At 39.9% G+C, this 23,652-nt stretch overlaps 1 protein-coding gene across 1 annotated transcript; it reads left to right on the top strand.

The window, feature by feature from the left end:
• The first annotated feature begins 1,021 nt into the window (after positions 1-1,021).
• On the top strand, positions 1,022-23,088 carry CLEC1A (C-type lectin domain family 1 member A). The gene is made up of 6 exons (XM_022577546.3): positions 1,022-2,852; positions 13,810-13,908; positions 15,342-15,518; positions 18,703-18,854; positions 21,694-21,812; positions 22,715-23,088. The coding sequence occupies exons 1-6, from the start codon at positions 2,738-2,740 to the stop codon at positions 22,872-22,874; spliced, it is 822 nt and encodes a 273-aa protein (XP_022433254.1). The 5' UTR covers positions 1,022-2,737; the 3' UTR covers positions 22,875-23,088.
• The last annotated feature ends 564 nt before the right edge of the window (positions 23,089-23,652 follow it).

The following is a 23,652-nucleotide window of genomic DNA, read 5'->3' as shown; positions in this document are numbered from 1 at the left end:
CTAGACCAGACAGGTGAGGCAACAATAACCTATAACTTAAAGATAAAAGCACGACTTTAACAAAAGTGGTGGTGTAAAGTCAGAATGCTCTAGGCTGTCCAAGGCATACCATACCTCACTTGTCAATACACGTGTATACCACAGCCAAAGTGGGAACGTGCATGGGAATGAAGAGAAAACATCCACACTTTTCCAAGAGACAGAAAAGGGGAAAATAGCTACTAGCTGACGTTTTGTCTAAAGGGCAAATTCGAGATGAGTAATGATCATGCCAGAGGAAACACCTATTCAAGCGCCACCATATCCTCTTGCCTGAGTTATTGCAATAATTTTCAAAGAAGTCTCCCAGCATCTACACTTGTCTTTCTGTAGTCCATTTTCAAACGTAGCAGACTGATTCCATTAAATTGAAAACAAACCATGCCAGCTCCCTACTAAAACTCTCCTTGACTTCCCACATATCTGAGTAAAAATAAATAAATAATTAGAAACAAAAACCAAAAGACCTTTACAACGGTCTACTCACCAAGACAATTGCTGGTCATTTACTCCTTCGAGCTAAGCTGCTTTTCTCCTCATGACTCATTCCATTTAGGATGATGGTTTCTGTACTGTTTCTCAGCCACAGCTGGCATGCTTGCATCTCAGGGCCTTTGAGCTTCCCCGTCCCTTTACCTGAACTATTCTTACCCTAGATACCTGCAGGACCTACTCTTTTACCTTTCAAGTCTTTGCCCAAGTATTACGTGTTAATGAGGCTGACTCTGACTACCTTATTTAAAATTACCGGCCCACGTTTCTGTACATTCTTAACCTCCCTCACCCTCTGTGTATTTCCATAACTCTTATCATAGTATCATATATTCTACTATTTACTTACTTATTATCTTTCTTGTATATTATCTGCCTTCTTCCATACAATGTAGGCACTAAAAGTACAGAGACTTTTGTTTTCCACTGATGGATCTCAGAATCTGAGAATAGTACCTGCAATAAAGTAAGTATCCAAAAAATATTTTTGTCATGGTTGAAAAAAATATTTAAGGACAAGTATTAAAAATGTTAATGTGGGTTGGTAAAAATTATCAAGAATCTACTTGAATAAAGTTTGAGAGATAATTCTAAGTGCTATTTCATTAGAATCATAATTATCAGCACCTCCTAAATTATAACACCTCAGCTGTGACAATTTCTAATATCCTATCTTCTTACTTCATGTTCATATGTGCTTCTCTTACCTCTCTCCCTTGCAATTTTTTTTTTTTTTTTTTTTGTGGTACGCGAGCCTCTCACTGTTGTGGCCTCTCCCGTTGCGGAGCACAGGCTCCGGACGCGCAGGCTCAGCGGCCATGGCTCACGGGCCCAGCCGCTCCAGGGCATGTGGGATCTTCCCGGACCGGGGCACGAACCCACGTCCCCCGCATCGGCGGGCGGACTCTCAACCACTGCGCCACCAGGGAAGCCCCATCCCTTGCAATTTTTTACTGCCTTCTCTCCTGTAACATTTTCTAATACATCAATCCAATGCAAATGACCAAATAACTTTTGATATCCTACTTTTTATAGGGCATTATGCAGGAGGAAGGTCTCTTTAGATTTGTTTAATTTAAAATGATCTGATGAACAATGCACAGGTTGAGACACATAGTGAATTCACAGTATATGCTTCCTGAGCCATCCCTCCTAGGGTCTGGTTGCTCCAGCCCAAGCATCTTCCACATTTGTTTGTGTTTAGTATGTTTGATTTAACCAAGCTATCTCCCAAAATACAGAAAAGCATTGGTAGAATAATGTAATTCTACTGTATTTATTTGGGAAAAATTTTTGGATATTATCTAAAGCAATCTTCTGATTTCCCTCTCAGCTTAGGAAATTTAGGCAAAAAATTGTTCCCTGGTTTTCTAACGTCATAGGTAGTAATAATCCTAAAAGTCCTGACTCCCAGTAAAATATGTGATTGTTCATGATCATTGTGTACCAGATGTGTTGTACACAAAATGTTAAATTGAGTCCACATGCTGTACGAAGAAAGATCATTGAATTGACTACAAGAGAGCATTTTTAAAGCGAATTCTGTCCCTAACCAGCTATGTGCCTTTAGAGCAATCACTTCATCTAGCTGGACTTCAATCTCCCTTTTTGTAAAATGAAAGAGTAGTATCAATTAGATATACCCCAAAGGACTCTCTTAGGCTGACATTCCGTGTATATGATGCTTTACGCTATGCCCTTGGGGAAAGGAAAAGCCTTGTCCTATAGCCTTTTCTCTTTTCACAAACGCACAGAGAGGTTAAACTTACTCTGAGTGACACAGTGAGTGTATGATGGGTAAGAACCGGGTGAGGTCCCTCTGACTGGGATTATTGCTCGGCAGAGCCTGAAGGAATCTTTGGCAATTGTAAACTCTTGCCATCTTTTACACTGCAGTTACACAGGAAGTACTAACAAGTAAGCAAAAGAGAGCTGACAAGGGCAACCCCTTCCGTAATTGTTCAGAGACCGCCCAAATAGAAAACACATGCTACTTCCCCTCCCCCTGACCAATTTGGCAATCAGAGTCCAAGTTCACAGGAGAGGGGCAGGGCCTCTCCAGACAGGAACTGGGGTTGGAGGCTTCCTCTGCTACTTGCTCAGACAGAACAACCTTAGGAATGCCATTCAGTGCCTCGGTTTCTGAGCTGTCTCACTTGGGGAAATCCAACCATCATAGCTCACGGTCACCGCTGCAGGAATCCAGATGCAGGCCAAGTACAGCAGCACGAGGGACATGCTGGACGCTGATGGGGACACCACGATGAGCCTGCATTCTCGAGCCTCTACTGCAACCCAGCGGCCAGAGCCTGGCCACACAGGTACCCTGTCTCCCGTAGTCCAAATTGGCCAGACCCTTGAGAAATGCACAGGATGAGCCACCTCTCCTAGGAATGCACAAAGTGGAGGAAAGAGAGAAAATGTTTTCATGATTTACAATAACATGTAACGGAGCACTTTCTACAACTTGCCTGCCACGTATATGAATGTGTGAAAAATTAAACATATATGCGTAGATGTTTTTCTAAGATTCTGTCTCTGGCAGAGTGGTTTGCAGTTGAGGGTGTGTTGCTTTTACCAAGCAGCTTCAGCACAGAGACGTGAGACTGTATCTACAATGAGAGCAATGTCCCTTCCCCTTCCTGCGTTCCCATGAAGGCCAGATCCAATGCTGTTTTATTTACCAGCTGTGATCTGATCCAGAAATTTAGATTTATAAAGGCTACCTTTTTGCAAGTTTTGAACTCATGGCTTTAGAGGGGGTTTTCCAAGCGGACACACCAACCCTGATATTTTGTTATAATAGTTCTGCATCTTGAAGTTGTGAGGTCTTGTGAGAGTCATGCCAACATTAAGTGTTTGCTTTATCATCTATGAAGTGACAGGGGATTAAATCAAATGCCTTCCAAGGTCATTCACCTTTGAAATCCTGACTTCTTGATGTAAATAGTGGCCCCAGATGCAATTACATCCCATCCCATTCCCTTTTGTTCTGTTGACTCCTAGAATATTATTGAGATGATTGGATTAAATTATGAAAGTATTTAATTTGAGTTACATCTTATGCTTCTATTTCAAATAATTCACCCTTTGACATAGCAATAATATGTAATAATTATTACTATGTAATAATATATATTATTGCTATGTCCATAGAAGAGACAATTCACACACATAAAGAAGGATTTTATTTCCTAGGAAACTCAGCCAGTCTAAGGCAGAAAGGCGAGTTAAGTTCTAGTAAAAAGACATCAAACTGTAGTAGAGACAGGACTAGGTTCTAATACCAGGGGTGTCACTTACTAACTGTGTGATATTGGACAAGTTACTTAAGTATCCTGTGGCTTCAGCTTCTTCATTTGTAAAATGTTAATGATGGTAACCATGTATACAGTGCCTATTACGTGTCTGATATTATTCTAAGCACTTATACATATTAACTCATATTAACTTGAACTAATGTAAAATAGAAGTAACAGAACCTCTCTTATCAGGTGGCTATAAGTACTAAGGTTGATAACTAGGTAAAAAAAGTCCTTGGTACGTTGCAGACACATCAAAAGTGTTGAGTTCCTTTTCAATATTTCATTCCTTGAGAATTCTTAAAGTGATCTGTTTAAAATTTTTGTGTGGATCTGCCTCAGAGAGAGATTCATGTAGTTGCCTGTATTTTCATATGTCCTAACTTTTTGACCATATCCAGATATTCTTCACCTTTTGAAATCTGGACACTCACTTTTTCACTGTTCTCTTCCTTTCCTCCTTTATCAAAAAATGTTTAGGTTTTCTTCCCTTTTCTTACTAAACTTTTCCATTCACTTTCTATTCGTTGAATGACCCTCGACCTGAGACCCACTAATGGGGCTGCTTTTTACATTTTTATTTACTTATTAATTTTTACTAAACTATCTAGTAAGTGGTGAGGCGGTCCTGGGGATTTCCAGCCTCCTTGATGGGAAGCAAAGTGAAAACTTTGGGATGTCAGTTTCTGTAGCCACCAGATATGTGTAATAGGACATGGTATGTTTTCCTCCAACAAATCCTGTGAAGAGTCAGCTGTGGTTTCAAGTGGCTTGTGTACAACTTCATTTTCACCTTTGACTAGAGCTGGGAGGTCTCACAAGGCTTAGCGATCCGCATGATCAGGAACAGGGTGTACAAATAAGTTCTGCTGAGGTTGAGGGTGGAGAGGGGCGTGGGGCAGGATAAAGCACCAGCTGAAACATCTGGCAACCTTTTTGTAAGAATGGAAATGCAAACAGCAGGAATAGGGGTTACAAAGAAGGATCTTAGAGGCAAACACCTGAAAATAGTTATCTTACCCTATGTGTCTAATATTTTGTTTCCATCTGGTGATAATGCAAGTATTTAGAGGAATGTCACTCTAGAAGTCTAATTATCTGTTAGAAAAACAGATCTGATATCATTTTGCTGTTAAAAATAACAGCAACATCTACTCTGGGAATTTTTTGGCAAAATGCAGAAGATTCAGATTCAACTTAATATTGGGGCACAGCTGTGACTAGAAAATTTTAGTGTTTTCTTTAGAATTAATAAAAATAAATGATTTTCCAGTTTTCAATTTTTCGACATAAAATTTATGTTTGTGTTAAAAAATGCCAAATAATTCAGAGGATAGAAAGTAAAAACGAAAGACAACACCCTCAGACCTCCTTTCCCTAAATTTATGCTTGGGGTCATGTTATGCCAGGCATGTTGCAAAGTACTGAGGATACAATGTCAAATATGACATGATCCCTGCATATGAGGAAACTTAAAGTCTAATACAACTGTCAGCTGAGCAGCAAGTGTGATACAGTGCCGTGATGGGGCATGAGCTTGGTATAAGGGAGAGCTTGGTCACTTCTGTCTGGTGGGGGTAGAGATCAGGAAAGGTTTGAGAGAGGGAGTGACCATTGAGTGGACTTGACTTTAAGATGTTCCCCATGATATGGGAGAAGAAGTGGGAGGTTTAAGTGGCTGCAGGCACTACAGGCAGGCAGACACAGGAGAGGAGAGCCATGGCAATCTTATGTAACTGTTTTTCAGAGAATGTTAACAAATATGTTAACGGTGAGGGACAGAGTTGGAGGGGGAATGTTGACAAGAGGTAAGTCTGGAAAGTTACGGAAGACATTATGTCATACGGAGGTAGTTTGATTCTATTCAGTAGGTGAAATGAGTAAGATTTAAACAGGGAATAACATGATCAATTTTGTGTTTTTAGAAGAACATCTAGGCTGCATGAGGAGTATGAAACTGGATGAGCTAATACCCAGATTTTGCACTAGTCTAAGGATGAGAGGAGAAGAACCTGAACTGAAGTGGTGTGGAAGTGGGGAGGAAGATTCAGATATAAAAGATACTGAGCAGGGAGAGTTTAAAGAATTGGTGACCGGTTACAAGGGGGAAGGCAAGGAGAGGGAGAGCATAGGTGGAGTAGGTTCCATCTGACGACATGTAGATGGTGCTACCATGAAGTGAGCTAGAAACTACAAGAGGAATAGGAAAGATGATGGATTCAGTTTAAGTTTGAGATGCTTGTAAGAGAGGGCACATGCAATTGGAGTTGCCCTAAGGCACTTGTATATACAGCATGTGGGTCGGAGGTAAGGATTCTGAACTGCCTATACAGGTGAGAATTGTAGGCATTTAGGTAGGAATTAAACTTTCTGAGTGAGATCACTGAGGAATGTAAACTGAAAATGAAAATGAAACAAAACAAGACAAAACACCGGAGAAGAGTGCCAAAGAGAGAATCTTAGGGAATACAATTGAGGGGCAGGCTAAGAAAGAGACTCCAGTAGGAGCTGCTAAGGATGAGTGGTAAAGAGTGATGGTGTAGAACAGGAGAGAGGAAGCTAAGATGCAATAACTTCAAGAGAAATGGACAAGTCAATGGTAATGAACAGTGAATTTTTAAAATAATAAACAGTCGGGCTTCCCTGGTGGCGCAGTGGTTGAGAGTCCGCCTGCCGATGCAGGGGACACAGGTTCGTGCCCGGTCCGGGAGGATCCCACGTGCCGCGGAGCGGCTGAGCCCGTGAGCCATGGCCGCTGGGCCTGTGTGTCCGGAGCCTGTGCTCCGCAACGGGAGAGGCCACAACAGTGAGAGGCCCGCGTACCGCAAATAATAATAATAATAATAATAATAAAAATAGTAAACAGTCAATACGGCAGAGAGTACAAGTATGAAGAAGGCAAAAAACAGCTTACTGTTTTAGAAACAAGAAGGAAAATAGATTATTATATAGCACAGGGAACTCTACTCAATACTCTGCAATGGCCTATATGGGAAAAAGAATCTAAAATAAGAGTGGGTATATGTATATATAAAACTGATTCACTTTGCTGTATACCTGAAACTAACACAACATTGTAAATCAACTGGACTCCAAAAAAATTTTTTTAAAAAGTCATGGCATAAATCTCATCTACTTGATTCAACAAATCTTTAATTCATGCCTACTAAATATTAAGCATCACGGTAGCACTGGGGAGACTATTTTTAGGTGCTTGGAGAAGTGGAAGGAATAATCTGAATCACTAATTAGAAGAACGTCATGCAATGCTATTGAACATATGTAGGAGGCCACAGAAGCAAAGAAGAATGAATAAGTTACTGACCATGTTTAGTCATGTGGGTATTTTTGGACGAGGTGACATTTGACCTAGTCTGTAAGCCTGAGTCCAGGTTTTCCAGGTAGAGCAACTCAGGCACTGGGTGACCTTTCCAGAGTGAGGAACACACGTGCAAAGATAAGAGCACAGAGGTAAGTACCAGCTTGCTGCAGTGCACTCCTGGGTAAAAGAAGGAAGACGAGAGTACAGAGGGAAGAGATGAGGTATTGCTTCTGGATTGGAATTTAGATCAGGATAAGATCATTTTGGGAAACACCAGCAGAATCAGACAGGATGGCAAGGTAGACTGTCGGTCTGAGGAATGGGTAGTCCTCAAAGAAGGGGTGGATGAGGGGATTTGGGGCAGCTGTGGCTAAAAAGTAGGATGAGAGTCTACCATGGAGGGTTTTACAGCACGCTGAGGGGTGCTCATGCTCCCTTCTCCTTAAGGGAGAGAGTAAATGTAGTAAACTCACCTTGGTGGTAGAGTGGAGAATGTATGATTTAAAATGACTGTTACGAACATATTCACAATACAGAAGTGAAAAGTTGCAAGTGGTAAAATGCTAGTGTTTCTGTAATTCCATACAGAACTGCCATATCCAGGCAAATATTAATGTGGGGTTTGTTGGGAGGGTTGGAAAATGATTTTAAACAAGCGCTCCGGGGACTTCCCTGGTGGCGCAGTGGTTAAGAATCTGCCTGCCAAAGCAGGGGACACAGGTTCGAGCCCTGGTCCGGGAAGATCCCGCACGCCATGGAGCAGCTAAGCCCGTGCGCCACAACTACTGAGCCTGCGCTCTAGAGCCCGCAAGCCACAACTAGAGAAGCCCGCGCTCTGCAAGAAAGAGAAGCCACCGCAATGAGAAGACCGTGCACCACAGGAGGAGTAGTCCCCGCTCGCTGCAACTAGAGAAAGACCGTGGGCAGCAGTGAAGACACAATGCAGCCAAAAATAAAATTAATTAATTAATTAATTAACAAACAAACAATCAGCTCTGGAATGAGAGTGCTCGGATAGAATGTCTGGCTCCATCATTTACTAGCTGTGCAACCCAAAGCAAATTAAGCAGCTCCTGGGCACTGCAGTTTTCTTATCCAAATAAAGGTTAAAATTAGTGCCTTCTTGGGCTTCCCTGGTGGCGCAGTGGTTGGGAGCCCACCTGCCGATGCGGGGGACGCAGGCTCGTGACCCGGTCCAGGAAGATCCCACATGTCGCAGAGCGGCTGGGCCCGTGAGCCATGGCCGCTGAACCTGCGCGTCCGGAGCCTGTGCTCCGCAACGGGAGAGGCCGCAGCAGTGAGAGGCCCGCGTACCGCAAAAAAAAAAAAAAAAAGTGCCTTCTTGGCTGCTTCTGGTTTCCAGGCAGCCCACTCTCATCCTTTCTCGGGAGTGTACTTTCCCTTTGCTTAATTTAAACTTAATTAAACTTAATTAAAGTAGCAGTTTACTACTTAAAACTGCTCTATACCTCTCATCTGAATTCTTTCCCTGGAGAGGACAAGAACCAAGGAAATTGCTGTTCCACAGTGTCTTTCACAGAGCAGAAATTTTAAATTTTAATGAAGTTCAGCTTATCGACTATTTCTTTCATGGATCATGCCATTGGTGTTGCATCTAGAAAATCATCACCAGTACTTCCAATGGAGTAAAACAGAATGGAAGCTTGCCACTTGTGACAACATGGATAGCCCTTGAGGGCATTATGGAAGAATTGTCACCTGGGGAATGCCCATGAGTCTCAACCCACGAGTTAAACTAGTTCAAGGGCTTCCTGGTACAACAGCTGCTCTAAACCTTGGCTCTGCAAGAGGGGGGAGCAGTCACCACAGTGTCCGCTGCAATTCCAAACAAAAGCAGAGCAAAAGTAACATCAGTTACCAGCAACAAAAACACCTCAAACTACCTGGCACTTTCATTATCCTGGGCAGCTTTATTCTCGGTAAATGTACCTTTGCTGGACTTTTCATTTATTAAAATGGCTTCCAAATTTTCAAAAAAAAAAAAAAAAATAGAGCCCTCTTGAATAATTATTGGGAGATTCAAATGAAATACTACAACACACTCAGTGAGTACTATTGTCAGTCTCTGTGTGTCCCTGGGTAAGGCAACTAAGCTCTCTAGGTCTCAGTTGCCTACCTATAACATTGGGATTATAATAGCATCTACCTCATAAGGTATTTGTAAAGATCGATGAGATAATTCATATACAGCATGTATCTCAGTAACTCAAGGAATGTTAGCAATTATCATTAATAGTAATGTTATTTTTGAATTATGTTTCAGAAACAAAACCCCTTGACTGGATAAACAATGGACTCATGTAAATTTTGCTCAAAAGGAGAAGGAAAAATACAATTGACTTTCTAATTGCTGTGAATTAGAAACTCGATATTCTAGAAATAGCTTATATGTTTTTAGAAGTATAGTCTGTTGAAATTATAGGAGGAGTAACGCTCATTTACTTTGAGAATGAAAATAGCAAATATTTGAAATCAATTCATAAGAGAAAGGAAACATGCATTTTCACGAACACTGAAAACTATGCTCAAACCACAGAACCTCCAAGTCACTTCTGAAATATTATATACCTTGTCACCTGTTTAGCCCCATGTCTCTGTGAGGCTGGTTCACAGGAAGGGTACAAACTGATGTGCTGTGGTTCACAGGGAAATGTACAAACTGAGGTGCTAAGTGTGACAATTTAATCCTGGCTCTGCGACTAGTTTGCAATGTGGCTTTGTGCAAATTATTTAAATTCTTTGTGTCTTTTCAAGCTTTTACGATCCTTTCTATTTCAGAGGCATATTAATAGCCTACATTTGGTAATGTTTGTTTCATTTCTTAGAAGGCCTGGGAGTGGAGGTGTACAAAGTGTTCCCTCTGATGCCTGATGAAGGGCAGCTGGTCAAGTATGACAACTCTCTTCAGCCACAAAGTTTCGCATAACTACAAAGGGATTTATATTCAAAACTTGACCTTAGCACTGTAGAGTTTTATAGTACAGTTATAGTAAGAGGATACAGGAAAGGGGTGTTTTTTTCTATATATATCTTATTATTCCTAGGGATCTTTGTATCATTCCTTGGCCTGTCCACACCTTTTTCTAAACATGCCTCGAGACAGCATAGGGGTTCTCTTCCAAAAACTAAAACCGTAAGAAAGCCAAGCCAAACTGAAGCACCTCCCAGGCAGCTTATTTTTTCTTATTTTAGGGTGGGAGTGGTCCCTAGAGAGAGACCTCATTATGATCAGGGCACTAGGAATAAAACTCAGGAACGGTAAACCCACAGTCAGAAAAGAAAATACCTAGAGGGAAATACAGCTTCAAAGAAAAGGAAAAAATAAAACTTTCAACACTATATAGCCTTTCCATCATGGAAGCCTGGTTTCCTAGGAAACGGTCACACCTGCTGTAGAAACTCCCTAGGGTTGTGTTTCTCTGGGTCTTTAGTTAAAACAGGAGGGCTTGTGAATATTGAAGCAGGGAGGGAAGGAGACAGGGAGCAAGGAAGAGGTAGAGAGAGGAGAGTTCGGGTAAAGACATTTCCAAATGATCAGGGAAAGATAACTCCTTAGAAGGGAACTTTTAAAACTTTGTGTCCTTTAGCAGAGATACACTACACTTCTTTCTTATTATGTCCTAGAGGCAGCCTTAGGAAGGATCATGTATTTATTCTTTGCATGGATATAATTATTATTAAATAATGTTCTAATCCCTAAATTCCATCCCCTCATTTCACAGTAAGGATTTAAGTCCACTCTTGTTGATCCTCTGGGCAGAAAGTCAACATCTCCCTTGCCCCAAATATTATACAAGGAAAAGTGGGTTTCTGGAGGTATAAATGAGTTGGTTGATTTACATAGTTCTTCTTCTCCTTTACTTTCTTCTTATTTCTAATTTTGGCTGGGGAATTATTAATCATAAAAAAGGGACAGGATCTTTTAAAATTTTATGCCTTTGAGATGTGTATTAATATCAATAGGTTTCAGCAGGAAAAGCCAAGTATATAATAGATATTTATACATACTAAACACATTCATTCATTCCATTTGAACTGAACTTATTTCAACTGATGTTCTAGGTGCCAGAACTGATGTTCTAGCGACTAAACAGACAATAGTCTTTTCCAAGAAGGAGCTTATTTTCTCCTGGAGTAAGACAGACATGACCCCCCTTCCCTCAAATAAGTAAGATATAGAGTATATTGGATGGTAATAACAGATGATGGAGAAAATAAAGCTACCATGGTGGTGGGTCTACATATGTACTTTCCTCTGGAGTCTAGAAACATCCACCTGGTTAATTTTCTTGGGCTATATAGAACTTTAAAGAGACGTAGGGTTTTGGAGAGGATGTCTAGCTTAAGCTATATTCTGCTCTGTGATCTTATTCTTTTATGTTCTGCTGATTTGAGATATTCTTAAGGACAATGCCGTGAGAAGCTAGCAATTTCCAGAAAAATTTAGGCCAAATCAGATAAGCCAGCTAATTGAAGGATAGGGGAGAAAGCAGATCTCTATTATATCTGTTTATGATTCAGAATCTCACATAAGTCAGTGTATAGAAACCAGTTTGGCCAGGAGATGAATTTAGCTGAGTCGGCCCTGTGCTGACAGAAATATTGCTGAAAAGTCAATAGATTTTTTAAAAAAAATCAACCTGTAAAGTTTAATTTTAGATAACCTCACTAGGTTATTTTAGATGACCTCACTAGGTGATGGGCTTACTCTTGACCCAGCAGAGCTTCTGCAATCACCACAAGGCTCTGTGCCTCTGTGAAAATTACATAGTTAGGTAATATTAATTTTTCATAATTTCATTCTTCATTCATTCACTCGTTCAAATATGTATTCAGCCCTTATATGCCAGACACTATTTTCAGTACTGGAAATACACTGTGAACAAGATAGATAAGATCATTGTTTCAATGGAATGTACATTCAAGGGGAGGTGATAGACAAAAACAAAGGAAAACCATGGAAATATCACTTAATAATCTTATTTTTAAAAAGCATACATAATGCGGTGATGTGCTAGAAATGGACTTCCAAGGACATCTTCCAACAATGTGCCATTTAAGTGGAAAGCTGGGTAACAGAAAGTAGGCTACCAATAACCCATCTGAAGACTGATTAATGCAAGGGTATAGGAAGAGCTAATGCAAAGGTACCAAGACATGGACACACTTGTTTGGATCAAGGATAAACAGGAGCCCACTGTGACTACAGCATTTGAGTGAGAGAAGAATAGTTCAGAAATGGATGACAAACCTAAGTAGGGCCCAGGTGAAAAAGATTCTTGTAGAATTTTATTCTAAGTACAATAAAACTACAGGCAGTTTTTAAATCACAACGTACCATAATAAAATGTCCACTTTTTAAAAAGAGCCATCTGGGTCTTAGGAAAAGTGATGTAGATTTTATTCTAAAAATAATGCACACTATTGAAAGTTTTTATGAAGGATATAGTTATAAAGTGAAAATAAGGTTCACTTTTTAAAATATATCAATGTCTGTATCCTGATTTTTACTTATTTTCCCTGTTAGATTGTAAGTCTCAGAGGATAGTGATCATATTTTCTATTTCTATACTATCTTTGCTAGTTATCATTCCCCATTTGGAAATAACGTTTGGCACAAATTTCTGTACCTGAAATTTATCACACAGAGGACTTTGCTAAAGAGGAAATGAATTTCTGTGTCTTTAATCCTTCTATTTTCGAACCAGACTTGAATTCCCAATGAAGTGAAACTCACAGGTCAGGAAGAGACCAGGGTTTGTTTGAGGGTTTTACTGTCCCTTTATTTTAATCACAATGCTAGAGGATACCTACAGCTGATTGAGGGTCTTCCTGATCAGATATTGCGGGCTATTCAGATTGATAGTTGACCTCACTAGGTGATGGGCTTACTCTTGACCCAGCAGAGCCTCTGCAGTCACCACAAGGCAAACCCGTGGGGCGTGGGCAAAGGAAGGATGCTGGCTACAGCTTTTTTTTTCTTTTTTTACTTAACAGATACAAAGTTGAGATCACTTAGATCCATCCTTGAGAAACTGATGATCATGTTGCTTTTATAATCTATTTTTGGAGCTATAAAATCAAATGAATGAGCAAACAAAATCCTTACAAGAGAGAGGCTTTTGACAAAGAAATCCCCCAAAAGAAGCAGTAAAACAATCATTTCTCGTTACTGATAGGCAATTTGCTTTTTCAGAAGAACCATATGGGAAGGGGGCGTTTTGCAAAACGTAGCAACAAATTAATTCCACCTCTTCTCTGACGATGTGAAAAATTGTTCTTTGTTAAGGCATTTTCGTGAGAGTCTTTTACAACTCTAATTTTGACAGAAAGGTTATACAAATAGCCGTATGGAGATGATGGTAATGCATAACTTGATTCAGTGCAAAGTAGGACTGGGTGGATGGGGAGGGTAGGAGTGGGTGGGGCTTGTGAAAGAATCTAGCCGTGGTAAGTGAGGCTTGGCGTGGAGCCTTGTGACAGTGTTTCCTAGGACAGAGGGAATGTTATCTAGCCCCTGAATACTGTTGTCCTGTAAATTTTGCTCCTTCCTGGAACCAACTCCTCTCACTAGCTTGCTGCTGACACAGATCCAAGAGGAAGAAAAAGTGTCTTTTCTTTTGTCCCCTGCAGAGCCCCGGCGTCCCTCTTCTGCTTGGCGTCCAGTGGCCCTGATCCTGCTGACTCTGTGTTTGGTGCTGGTGATTAGCCTGGCAGCTCTGGGGCTTGTGTGTAAGTCTGCACTCTGACTTGGGGGAAGATCCTGGTTCCAAGGTTTGTCTAGGATGAGAAATACTTGTTATGATATTCTTTTTTTACTTTGATTCTGGAGCCTGTGAATAAGTCCTTATTGAAATGCAACTCTGTAAATGATGTACCTTATTCTAATGCAACTCTGTAAATCACAAGCGTAGTGGAAGAAAGATTAAAATACAACAGTCACTTACCAGCTAGACTTTTACATTCTGAGATAAGAAGGGTTTTGTTCTTTGTTTATATATCAATATTGTTGTTTGTTTATATATCAATATTTAACATCAGCAGTTTTTAATGAATGCATACTCCAGCCCTCTTCCATTCCACAAAAGACGACAACGGCAGTGGTTTTTGCTTTTAGCATTCACGGCTCAGTGAGCTAATCAGAGGAAAAGATTTCATTTATATCCCACCCCCTCGATATACGGAGAAGAGACCAGGTCTTAATCACTGTTATATTTTTCAAAAAGTCCAGGAAGTTATAGAATCATTTTGCAAAGACTCATGAAAATCAAATAAGGAAGAATTCACGTATAAAGTCTTTAAATTTCAAACTAGTAAGGACAGAGTAAAAAACTTAAAAAGGAAGTGAGTAAATGGGTTTCATCAGATGGGACCCTACAGCAATATGTCCTGAACAGTTGAAGAAGGTGGTTCAAGGTAAAAGAGCACATAGAAAAGCAGGTTCAAATGTCAAAATTGGATTTTTTTATAGGAAATTTTAGAACTTGTTTGTAATCTTAAATTTTAAAATTAAAAAAAAAATGTATCTTAGTGTTTCTACCCTGGCTCCCAAATTTTCACTTCATTTTGATATAACTGTTCGTTTGCATAAACCATTCTTTTTAGTGGTATAAAGCAACTCTCATGACTCATGAAGAATTCTTTTTACTTAGATTTAGAAACCTGGAGTTTAAAGCTAAGTGTTGAAATTTTCTAGCCAAGTGATGTTAAGAAAGTTACCTATTCTCACTGAGCCCAATTGCAAAGCTTAAAAAATATAGAAACAATAACATGACTCTTTCAGTGACTGAATAGGATAACAATGTATGGTACATTGTCAATATACCGATCAATAGATAAATGGATTTATGATTTTAGGTTGAGTAACGGTTTGACAGTGTACACAGAAAGATTTATTGAGCAGTAAATATGGTTAAGGAATTTATCCCTGAAGTCAGGAATTGTCATTATGACTCCATATTTTCAGATAGGGAAACAGAAATCAATTTGCCCAAGGCAATACAATTTATTATGTACTATAGTCCAAACCTGAGTGTAGGCAATGCGCTCAGAGCCTGGGATCTTAAATAACATACTGTTGCTGTCTTCCCCAGATGTAGAAAATAGAAATAGAAATAGAAGTGAAGAATATAAGGTGTCCAGTCTGACTTGGTAAATTGGATTAGTTTTTCAGTTCTACCAGCTCTCCAACACTCAGCAAGAAAACATTTCTCAAAAGGAAGAAAGGCTGGGGAATCTCTCCCGACAGCTGCAATCTCTCCAGACTCAGAAAAGGAAGCTTGCAGAGACTCTGCATCACGTGGCTGAAAAACTCTGCCGTGAGCTCTATAACAAAACAGGAGGTGAGTCCTGATCGTTGAGCTCCCCTTTGGGAGCGCTATACAGAGCTATACGGAAAATCAGTCCATATAGCGCTGCTTCTCCCATCAATGTACCTGGGAACCATGTATTATTCAACTAGTTGTCTGGCAAACTTAATAAAGGTTTGGACATCCAGATCATCCCCGGTTATTGGGATCACGTAGTTCAGCTGTGTCTGTGTTACAGAACGTGAAGGGATTCAGCAAATTCAGACATTTAGAATAATAAATACAATTAACTTCAATTAATCAGAATAACACAAGTAAATAAAATACAGGTTTTTTTCTCAACTAACCTTGGCACCTAAATACCTAAGAGTAGGATACATTTCCTAATGTATTCACAAATCCTTCCTCATGAAGAAGTTAATGAACTCATAACTATAGTTTCTGGATTTTAAGAATCATATAGGAATCGAGTTAAAAAGACAGATAAATGGAATCAGGCTCTAGTTATTTTAATGTAGTATGACTTGTCTGGGTACCAAAAATCTGCATTTTATTAAGGACCACCTATGATGACAAGGCCAATTTTGTTTGTTTGTTTTTGCGGTACACGGGCCTCTCACTGCTGTGGCCTCTCCCATTGCGGAGCACAGGCTCCAGATGCGCAGGCTCAGCGGCCATGGCTCACGGGCCCAGCCGCTCTGCAGCATGTGGGGTCTTCCCGGACCGGGGCACGAACCCACATCCCCTGCATCGGCGGGCGGACTCTCAACCACTGCGCCACCAGGGAAGCCCGACAATGCCAATGTTGGATGAACTGTGCTTTGGTAAATACTACTGGACAAGCCTAGAAGCATCACCTTAGTTCTTTGTCTTCTTTTTCTTCTATCCTTCTGGGTTTCATAACACCCAGCTCTATTCAAGTCTGTCTTCTTTTCTGTTCTCCCTATTATGCGTGCATAGGAAGCCAGATACATTTCCAAGTCCCCGATTTGTCTTGCCGGGACTCTACAGTCAGATGAAGTCTCCCAGTCGTCCCCACACAAACTGGTTTCCACACTAACCAGACAGCCTGATTTCATGGTTACCCAGTAAATAACGTCAACACGCACACTTCCACTTCTCTAAGTGATTCTTTCCTACACGACTAATGATCTCACTGGTCATAATTTTATTTATTTTCTTTATTCTTCTTTAACTTTATTGAGGAATAATTGACAAATATAATTATATATATTTAAAGTATACTACATGATGAGTTGATATACACATATATTATGAAGTGATTATCAAGATCAAGATAATTAACACACCTACCAGATTACTCATGGCATTAAGGGACATTGTAAGGGGTTTGGCTTCTATTTTTTTTTTTTTTCTAAGTTTGCGGTACGCGGGCCTCTCACCGCTGTGGCCCTTCCCGCTGCGGAGCACAGGCTCCAGATGCGAAGGCTCAGCGGCCATGGCTCACGGGCCCAGCCGCTCCGCGGCATGTGGGATCTTCCCGGACCGGGGCACGAACCCGTGTCCCCTGCATCGGCAGGCTGACTCCCAACCACTGCGCCACCACGGAAGCCCTTGGCTTTTATTTTGAGCAAAAGAAAGATTCATTTCAGGACCCCGAGCAGGAGAAGTACATGTCTGACATGAGTTTTTAAAGGCTCATTCTACAAATATGTTGAAAATAGACTGGGAGAGGGTAGGAAGGATAGAAACAGAGAAATCACATAAGAGATGACTATTGCAATAATCCAGGAAAGAGGGAATGGTTCCTCAAGCTAGGATATTATTGATGGAGATGAATGCATGATGTAATAAAGTGGGGTGTGAGGGGTATGAGGGAGATAAAGGAGTCAAAGATAACTCCAGAGTTCTGGGGCAAAGCAGAAATGGGGAAGAATTCTGTGGTCATGAGGGGGGAGGTTAGGAACCAGGGATGCTGCTTTGAGCATGTTGACTTTGAAATATCCCTTAGATATGTGTGGTGATATGAGTAGGCAGTTTGATATATAAGGAAAAAGGTCTGGGCCAGAGATATAAGCCAACTTTCAAAGCAAATCTCCCAAATTATTGATTTATTTAAAACCTCATTTTACCTTATGAAATATTTTAAACAGTCAGAAAAATATGAACAATAATGTAACATCCATCTGTGTATTGACCACTCAGATTTTCACATGTTAACATTTTGACCCTGGATTGCTTTTAAAATAAGGACATTTTTGTGGAATCATTGAGTTCCCATCTCACCATACACTGACAAGGGATGTGGATACAGGTGCCCAACTCTCAAAGGCCCAAGGCCATGTATCCACATAGGTGATAAGACCATGGTTCTCAGGGCCTAGTTCCTGTATTTACAATCACGACCCACTCAGTCCATCTCACCCTTGACTTGTGCACTTATTTCTCTGACTTTGATGACCATTTCAATTTCTGACACATGGAGATTTACCATCTTAACTCATGCTTGGCTTAGTATTGTATTTATGTGATTTTTTTCTAAAATTTTATTCACTTATGCTTTGAATGAAAAAATAATCCAGGGCTTCCCTGGTGGCGCAGTGGTTGAGGGTCCGCCTGCCGATGCAGGGGACACGGGTTCGTGCCCCGGTCCGGGAAGATCCCACATGCCATGGAGCGGCTGGGCCCGTGAGCCATGGCCGCTGAACCTGTGTGTCCGGAGCCTGTGCTCCGCAACGGGAGCGGCCAGAGCAGTGAGAGGCCCGCGTACCGCAAAAAAAAAAAAAAAGAATAAAAAGAAAAAATAATCCAGATCTTATTGATATATATTTCATTAAAAAATCCTTTTACTACCATATAAGTGGATTCTGAGGAAGAAAATTATAGAAACTTCAATGGTTTCCCAAATCCAATGCATATTGAGTTTTTGAACAGATGAAAAGTTCTTTATGAAATTGAATATTCTCTCTGTATGCTGAATTACACGGGTCAAGGAACACTGAAGTTCCAATCATTGACTACTAGATTCCATTGTCCATAAAAGCAGGTAGTGTCTATTTTAATTCCCATTGTATACCCAATTATAATTGGGTTATAGTGGGTGTTCAGTAAATATTTGTAATTATCATTGGGCAATTAAATATCTAAGAGCTAGGGAATCAATTCTTTCTTGCGTCATCAAATATTATGTAATTTCAAGAGAACAAAAACAACAGACCTGGGTAGAAGATAACATTAAATTTGGTTTCTTTTCAAGAACACAGATGCAGCCCTTGCCCAGAAAAATGGAAGTGGCATGGGGACAAATGCTACAAGTTCTATGAAGAAAGCAAGAGTTGGCAGGGCTGTGAATATTTCTGCATTGCTGAGAGCTCGACCATGCTGAAGATTAATGCACGGGAAGTACTGGTAAGGTCCTGAGGCTTGCTCAGTGTTTGAAGTACTCTCAGAAAGAAATCTTTCAAAGGTTCTAAGGCGTCAAAGCCCACAGACTCTCCTATTTATTGCAATCAAGGCCTCAGTCTTATTCCTATTGCTTTGAATGATCTCCTGAGGTCATCATTTGTGGAATGACCTCCACAACTATCCACCCCTTAGAAAGAAGACCTTCAAGTTCCCCAACAGTCAGGAATCAAATGAAGAAGGTCTTAATTTCTTAACCTCTTTTGGTTTGGTTAGGAAGGGAACAATATTGATGCCACGGTCAGAGACATGAAAATAGCACTTCCTGTCTTTCCATGTGAAAGTGACAAAACTTTTGATCGAAACATTTAATTAAATCATTGCCATAATCTGCAAATAAATATCTAGCCTTCCAGAAGTTTACACCCTAAAATAGACTGGTCAAGGCAAATATGAAAATGAAATTGGCATATATTGAGTAAGTACATGCAATTGAAGTTCACTATTGAAACGGCGTGATTGTTCCCTTTTACATTTATTATTGTCTCTGGATTTTTTTTTAAACATCTTTATTGGAGTGTAATTGCTTTACAATGGTATGTTAGTTTCTGCTTTATAACAAAGTGAATCAGCTATACATATACATATATCCCCATATCTCCTCCCTCTTGGGTCTCCCTCCCGCCCTCCCTTTCCCACCCCTCTAGGTGGTCACAAAGCACGGAGCTGATCTCCCTGTGCTATGCGGCTGCTTCCCACTAGCTATCCACTTTCCACTTGGTGGTATATATAAGTCCATGCCACTCTCTCACTTCGTCCCAGTTTACCTTTCCCCCTCCCTGTGTCCTCAAGTCCATTCTCTACATCTGAGTCTTTATTCCTGTACTGCCCCTAGGTTCTTCAGAACCATTTTTTTTTTTTTTTTAGATTTCATATATATGTGTTAGCATACTGTATTTGTTTTTCTCTTTCTGACTTACTTCACTCTGTAGGACAGACTCTAGGTCCATCCACCTCACTACAAATAGTTCAATTTCGTTTCTTTTTATGGCTGAGTAATATTCCATTGTATATCTGTGCCACATCTTCTTTCTCCATTCATCTGTCGATGGACGCTTAGGTGGCTTCCATGACCTGGCTATCGTAACTAGTGCTGCAGTGAACATTTTGGTACGTGACTCTTTTTGAATTACGGTTTTCTCAGGGTATATGGCCAGTAGTGGGATTGCTGGGTCGTATGGTAGTTCTATTTGTAGTTTTTTAAGGAACCTCCATACTGTTCTCCATAGCGGCTGCATCTATAGCCTTTGGATCTAATTCCTCAAGCGGTATGACCATTATTTATTTATCACTGTTTTAGCAGAGGTCTTGGCACAGAGTAGTTTATCAACAAAGAGTTATTTAATTGAAATTAATACCCTGCTAACTGTGCAAACTCTTAACATCTTTCTAGTTACATCTTAATTCCTATCCACTTCCTGAAATCTGTGATGAATGAAACTCTGCAATCTCTCTCAAACCTCTAAGATAATCTTTTTCATCCTTTCTTTTTTTTATTTTAACGTCTTTATTGGAGTATAATTGCTTTACAATGGTGTGTTAGTTTCTGCTGTATAACAAAGTGAATCAGCTATACATATACATATATTCCCATATCTCCTCCCTCTTGCGTCTCCCTCCCTCCCTCCCTATCCCACCCCTCTAGGTGGCTCTTGATGGCTCAATTTAGGCAGAAAAAGAGGCGATTTATTTGACTAAGCCCATGTATCCCAGCATAAAACCTCCTAATTTTTTTATTCTCTGTTTCCTCCCCCTCCAGCACAAACTGAGGATTCAGATACACCACTGAAGTATACTAGATGCAGTGGTTAGAAGTATTATTATGAAAGTTACATAGTAATTTTATCTTATGCACTTCATGTATTTGCATTTATTTAAGTCACTTTCATATGATTTATTTATAGAACTTTTAATGTGAAGGGGCCACCATTCAGTTGGAAACACTATTTTCAACTACAGTTTCTTTGATATGCCTATACTGTAACTATCACTTAGTTTCATTTATATTTCCAGTAATCTTTTATTGAACCAATATGTGCCATTAATTATCCAAGGGATTGAGGATGTGAAAATGAATAAAACAAAGTATACGTCCTTAAGGAACTCATAGTATCGTGGAAAAGGAAGGTATAACAATGGATAATGATAAAAGAGTTAGATAATTTCTGTGTTAAAGAGTGAGATGATATAGAAGGAAATAAATAACTTTAAACATTTTTCAATATGGATAGTAGAAAAGGAATTACATCTATGTAAATACACAAAAATGTATATGCATATGTATGAAACATTTCTCCGTTTTCCCTTCTTAGTCTGAGACATAAATCAGCCTTATAAATTTTTCTTTTACCCTGCTTTGCATTAAAGTATATTCATTATTCTTTTCTCGTTCCTGGTCAGTCCTTTTCACATGTATTCATGAAGATTACTTCCCATTCCTGCACTTTTCCTTCCAGATTCTTCCAGTTTCCAGAATCACTCCACATCTCTACATCCCATATTTTTTATATCAATCTTGTTTAATCCTGTGACTTGAAAATAATGGGTCATTTATAAATCTTGGTTGATGTGATTCTTGGTTTCGGAACATCAGCATATAGTCTATGCTTATTAAGAAAAAATAATCCTTTAACTTGGACAAATTAACTGACCTCAGCATGGACACTATTTTTCTTGAATGTACTACCATCTACGTTCTCATATTAAAAGTGAGGGCCAGCCCTACACATCTCTGTATGTATATAACAATTCTAAAGCTAAATGTTTTCTTGTGTGCCTTTCACAGGAGTTTGCCATGCCTCAGAGCTACTCTGAGTTTTTCTACTCTTATTGGACAGGGCTATCCCGCAACGGCAATGGCAAGGCCTGGCTGTGGATGGACGGAGCCCCTTACTCCCATGAACTGTAAGCCTTCAGCACATTTCATGGGAAAGGCATTTAACAGAGAGCTTTTGCCTGAGTGACAAATATAAATGAAACTATCACTGTGTTTGTAGGAGGACTTCCAAAGGTATATAAAACATAGTACTTACTCTCAGAATAGCTCATAAACGAGTGAGAGAGACAGACCGGGATTCTCGGAGAGAGAGGGAGAGAGAGGGCTCTGTTATGGGTGAATAAACTGAAGCCCAGGTTGTAATGGGTGACCTGCCTAAGGTGGCACAACTCTACAACTTGTCAGTACCCAGAGGCAGTATAAGACCTCAGATTTCTTGGCTCTCTGTGCAGTGAAATGGGGAGCACATCTTTCAAAATACAGTCTCTGAGAATAGATTTACTCACAATATAAACAGTAATATTATCAAAAATTAGTTTTACTTATATGAGCATTTAGATAGGCATGTGTATGGTATATTGTTTGAGATGGGTAAACGTAATATCTATATCAAAATGTATTACAGTTTAAAGCCTTGTTTGAGCAGACACCTTTCTATATACCTATATAGGATTTATTTTTCCAGGAGATAGTACATATTCAATGTGATTATTTTTTACAGTTAAATCAACTGAGTCACAGAGAAGGTAGATAATTTTTCAGATGGCAGTAAAATCGAATGATAAATTGGATTTAACGTGTATTTTAATTTTAGTTAGAAATAGTTTTTGTTGTTTTGGGTGAGCTGATGCTTCTAAGAATCGTATGGAAACTGAGGGGCTGAGAGGAAAGAGTCTGGTGACCCCATCTTTCCAGTAGACTCATTATGGGTGTCTATTCTATAATTTTATCAAGCTTAGGACACTCCCTGTGTACTTTTGTATTTTAGAAGTAAACTATGATAAGATGAACTTTTTCTCTCTTTTTTGAGGTTTGAGATTATAATAGATTTCACCAGCCTAAGAAGTAGGGACTGTGTGACCATCCTCAATGGAAAGGCTTTCTCCAAGGACTGCAGGGAGTTGAGGCGATGCGCATGTGAAAGAGCTGCAGCCACGGTGAAGCTGCAGAGGCTCCATGAGCCCCTCTGAGCCGGACATGGAGGCCAATGGTTCTCCAGCTACAACTGCAACTGCAGGCTCCCTTCAGAGAAGTGGAAGATTTCTGCTCTGCAGAACAAAAGTCAAGTTCTTTATGTGCGCCTGGCCTAGTGTGGTTTCTGTTCCTTTTCCTTCCATTTAATCCCTGTTTATACCTTCCAGGTACTGAAGATTTGATAATAATAAATGTAAATAATGGAAAGTGTTGGTGGGTTTAGAAAGGACTTGTGCTTTGGGGAAAAATTCCAACGTACAGATGCTCTTCAAAATGTGAGAGCAATCAGTGTTGTGGTTGTGTGTGCCTTATTGAGAGTTTGTGGGGACTCTACAAGAGTGCTGATTATTTCATTATTTGAGAAAAATAAGAAATCTTGGAGAGGCATGCTGTCTTCAAGAGGATGGTTTTAACATTTTAAATCTTTTGAGGCACGTTTATAACATCAATGTGTGGCTAAAGATGAGTCAACCGAATTGTGATAGGGTGAGTTATCCAATCAGGTCATGGCAAGTGAAAGAGACACTGTGACATCTGCATACACAGCTGGCTTCTGTACAGGTGCCCCTAGCTCAGGGCAATATGCACGCACATAACAGAAATCATTGCAGATAACACCATCACAGCCACTGACTTCATCGACTTAGAGATAAATCAATTTTAGGGGTTTAACACTAGAAAGGCTAATCTATTATCATTCTTTGTTTTTCAACAGTGGAAACTAGGATGCTTCAGTTTTATTTTCAGTAAACATCTATCTCATGGTGAAATGAC

This window comes from Delphinapterus leucas, chromosome 11 (assembly GCF_059928025.1).
Source record: "Delphinapterus leucas isolate spDelLeu-1000000601 "Yukka" chromosome 11, BTC_Dleu_Yukka2, whole genome shotgun sequence".
In the NCBI taxonomy this organism is placed as follows: Eukaryota; Metazoa; Chordata; class Mammalia; order Artiodactyla; family Monodontidae; genus Delphinapterus; species Delphinapterus leucas.
The sequence above is the reverse complement of the archived record's forward strand: the minus strand, read 5'-3'. Positions and strand labels throughout refer to the sequence as shown.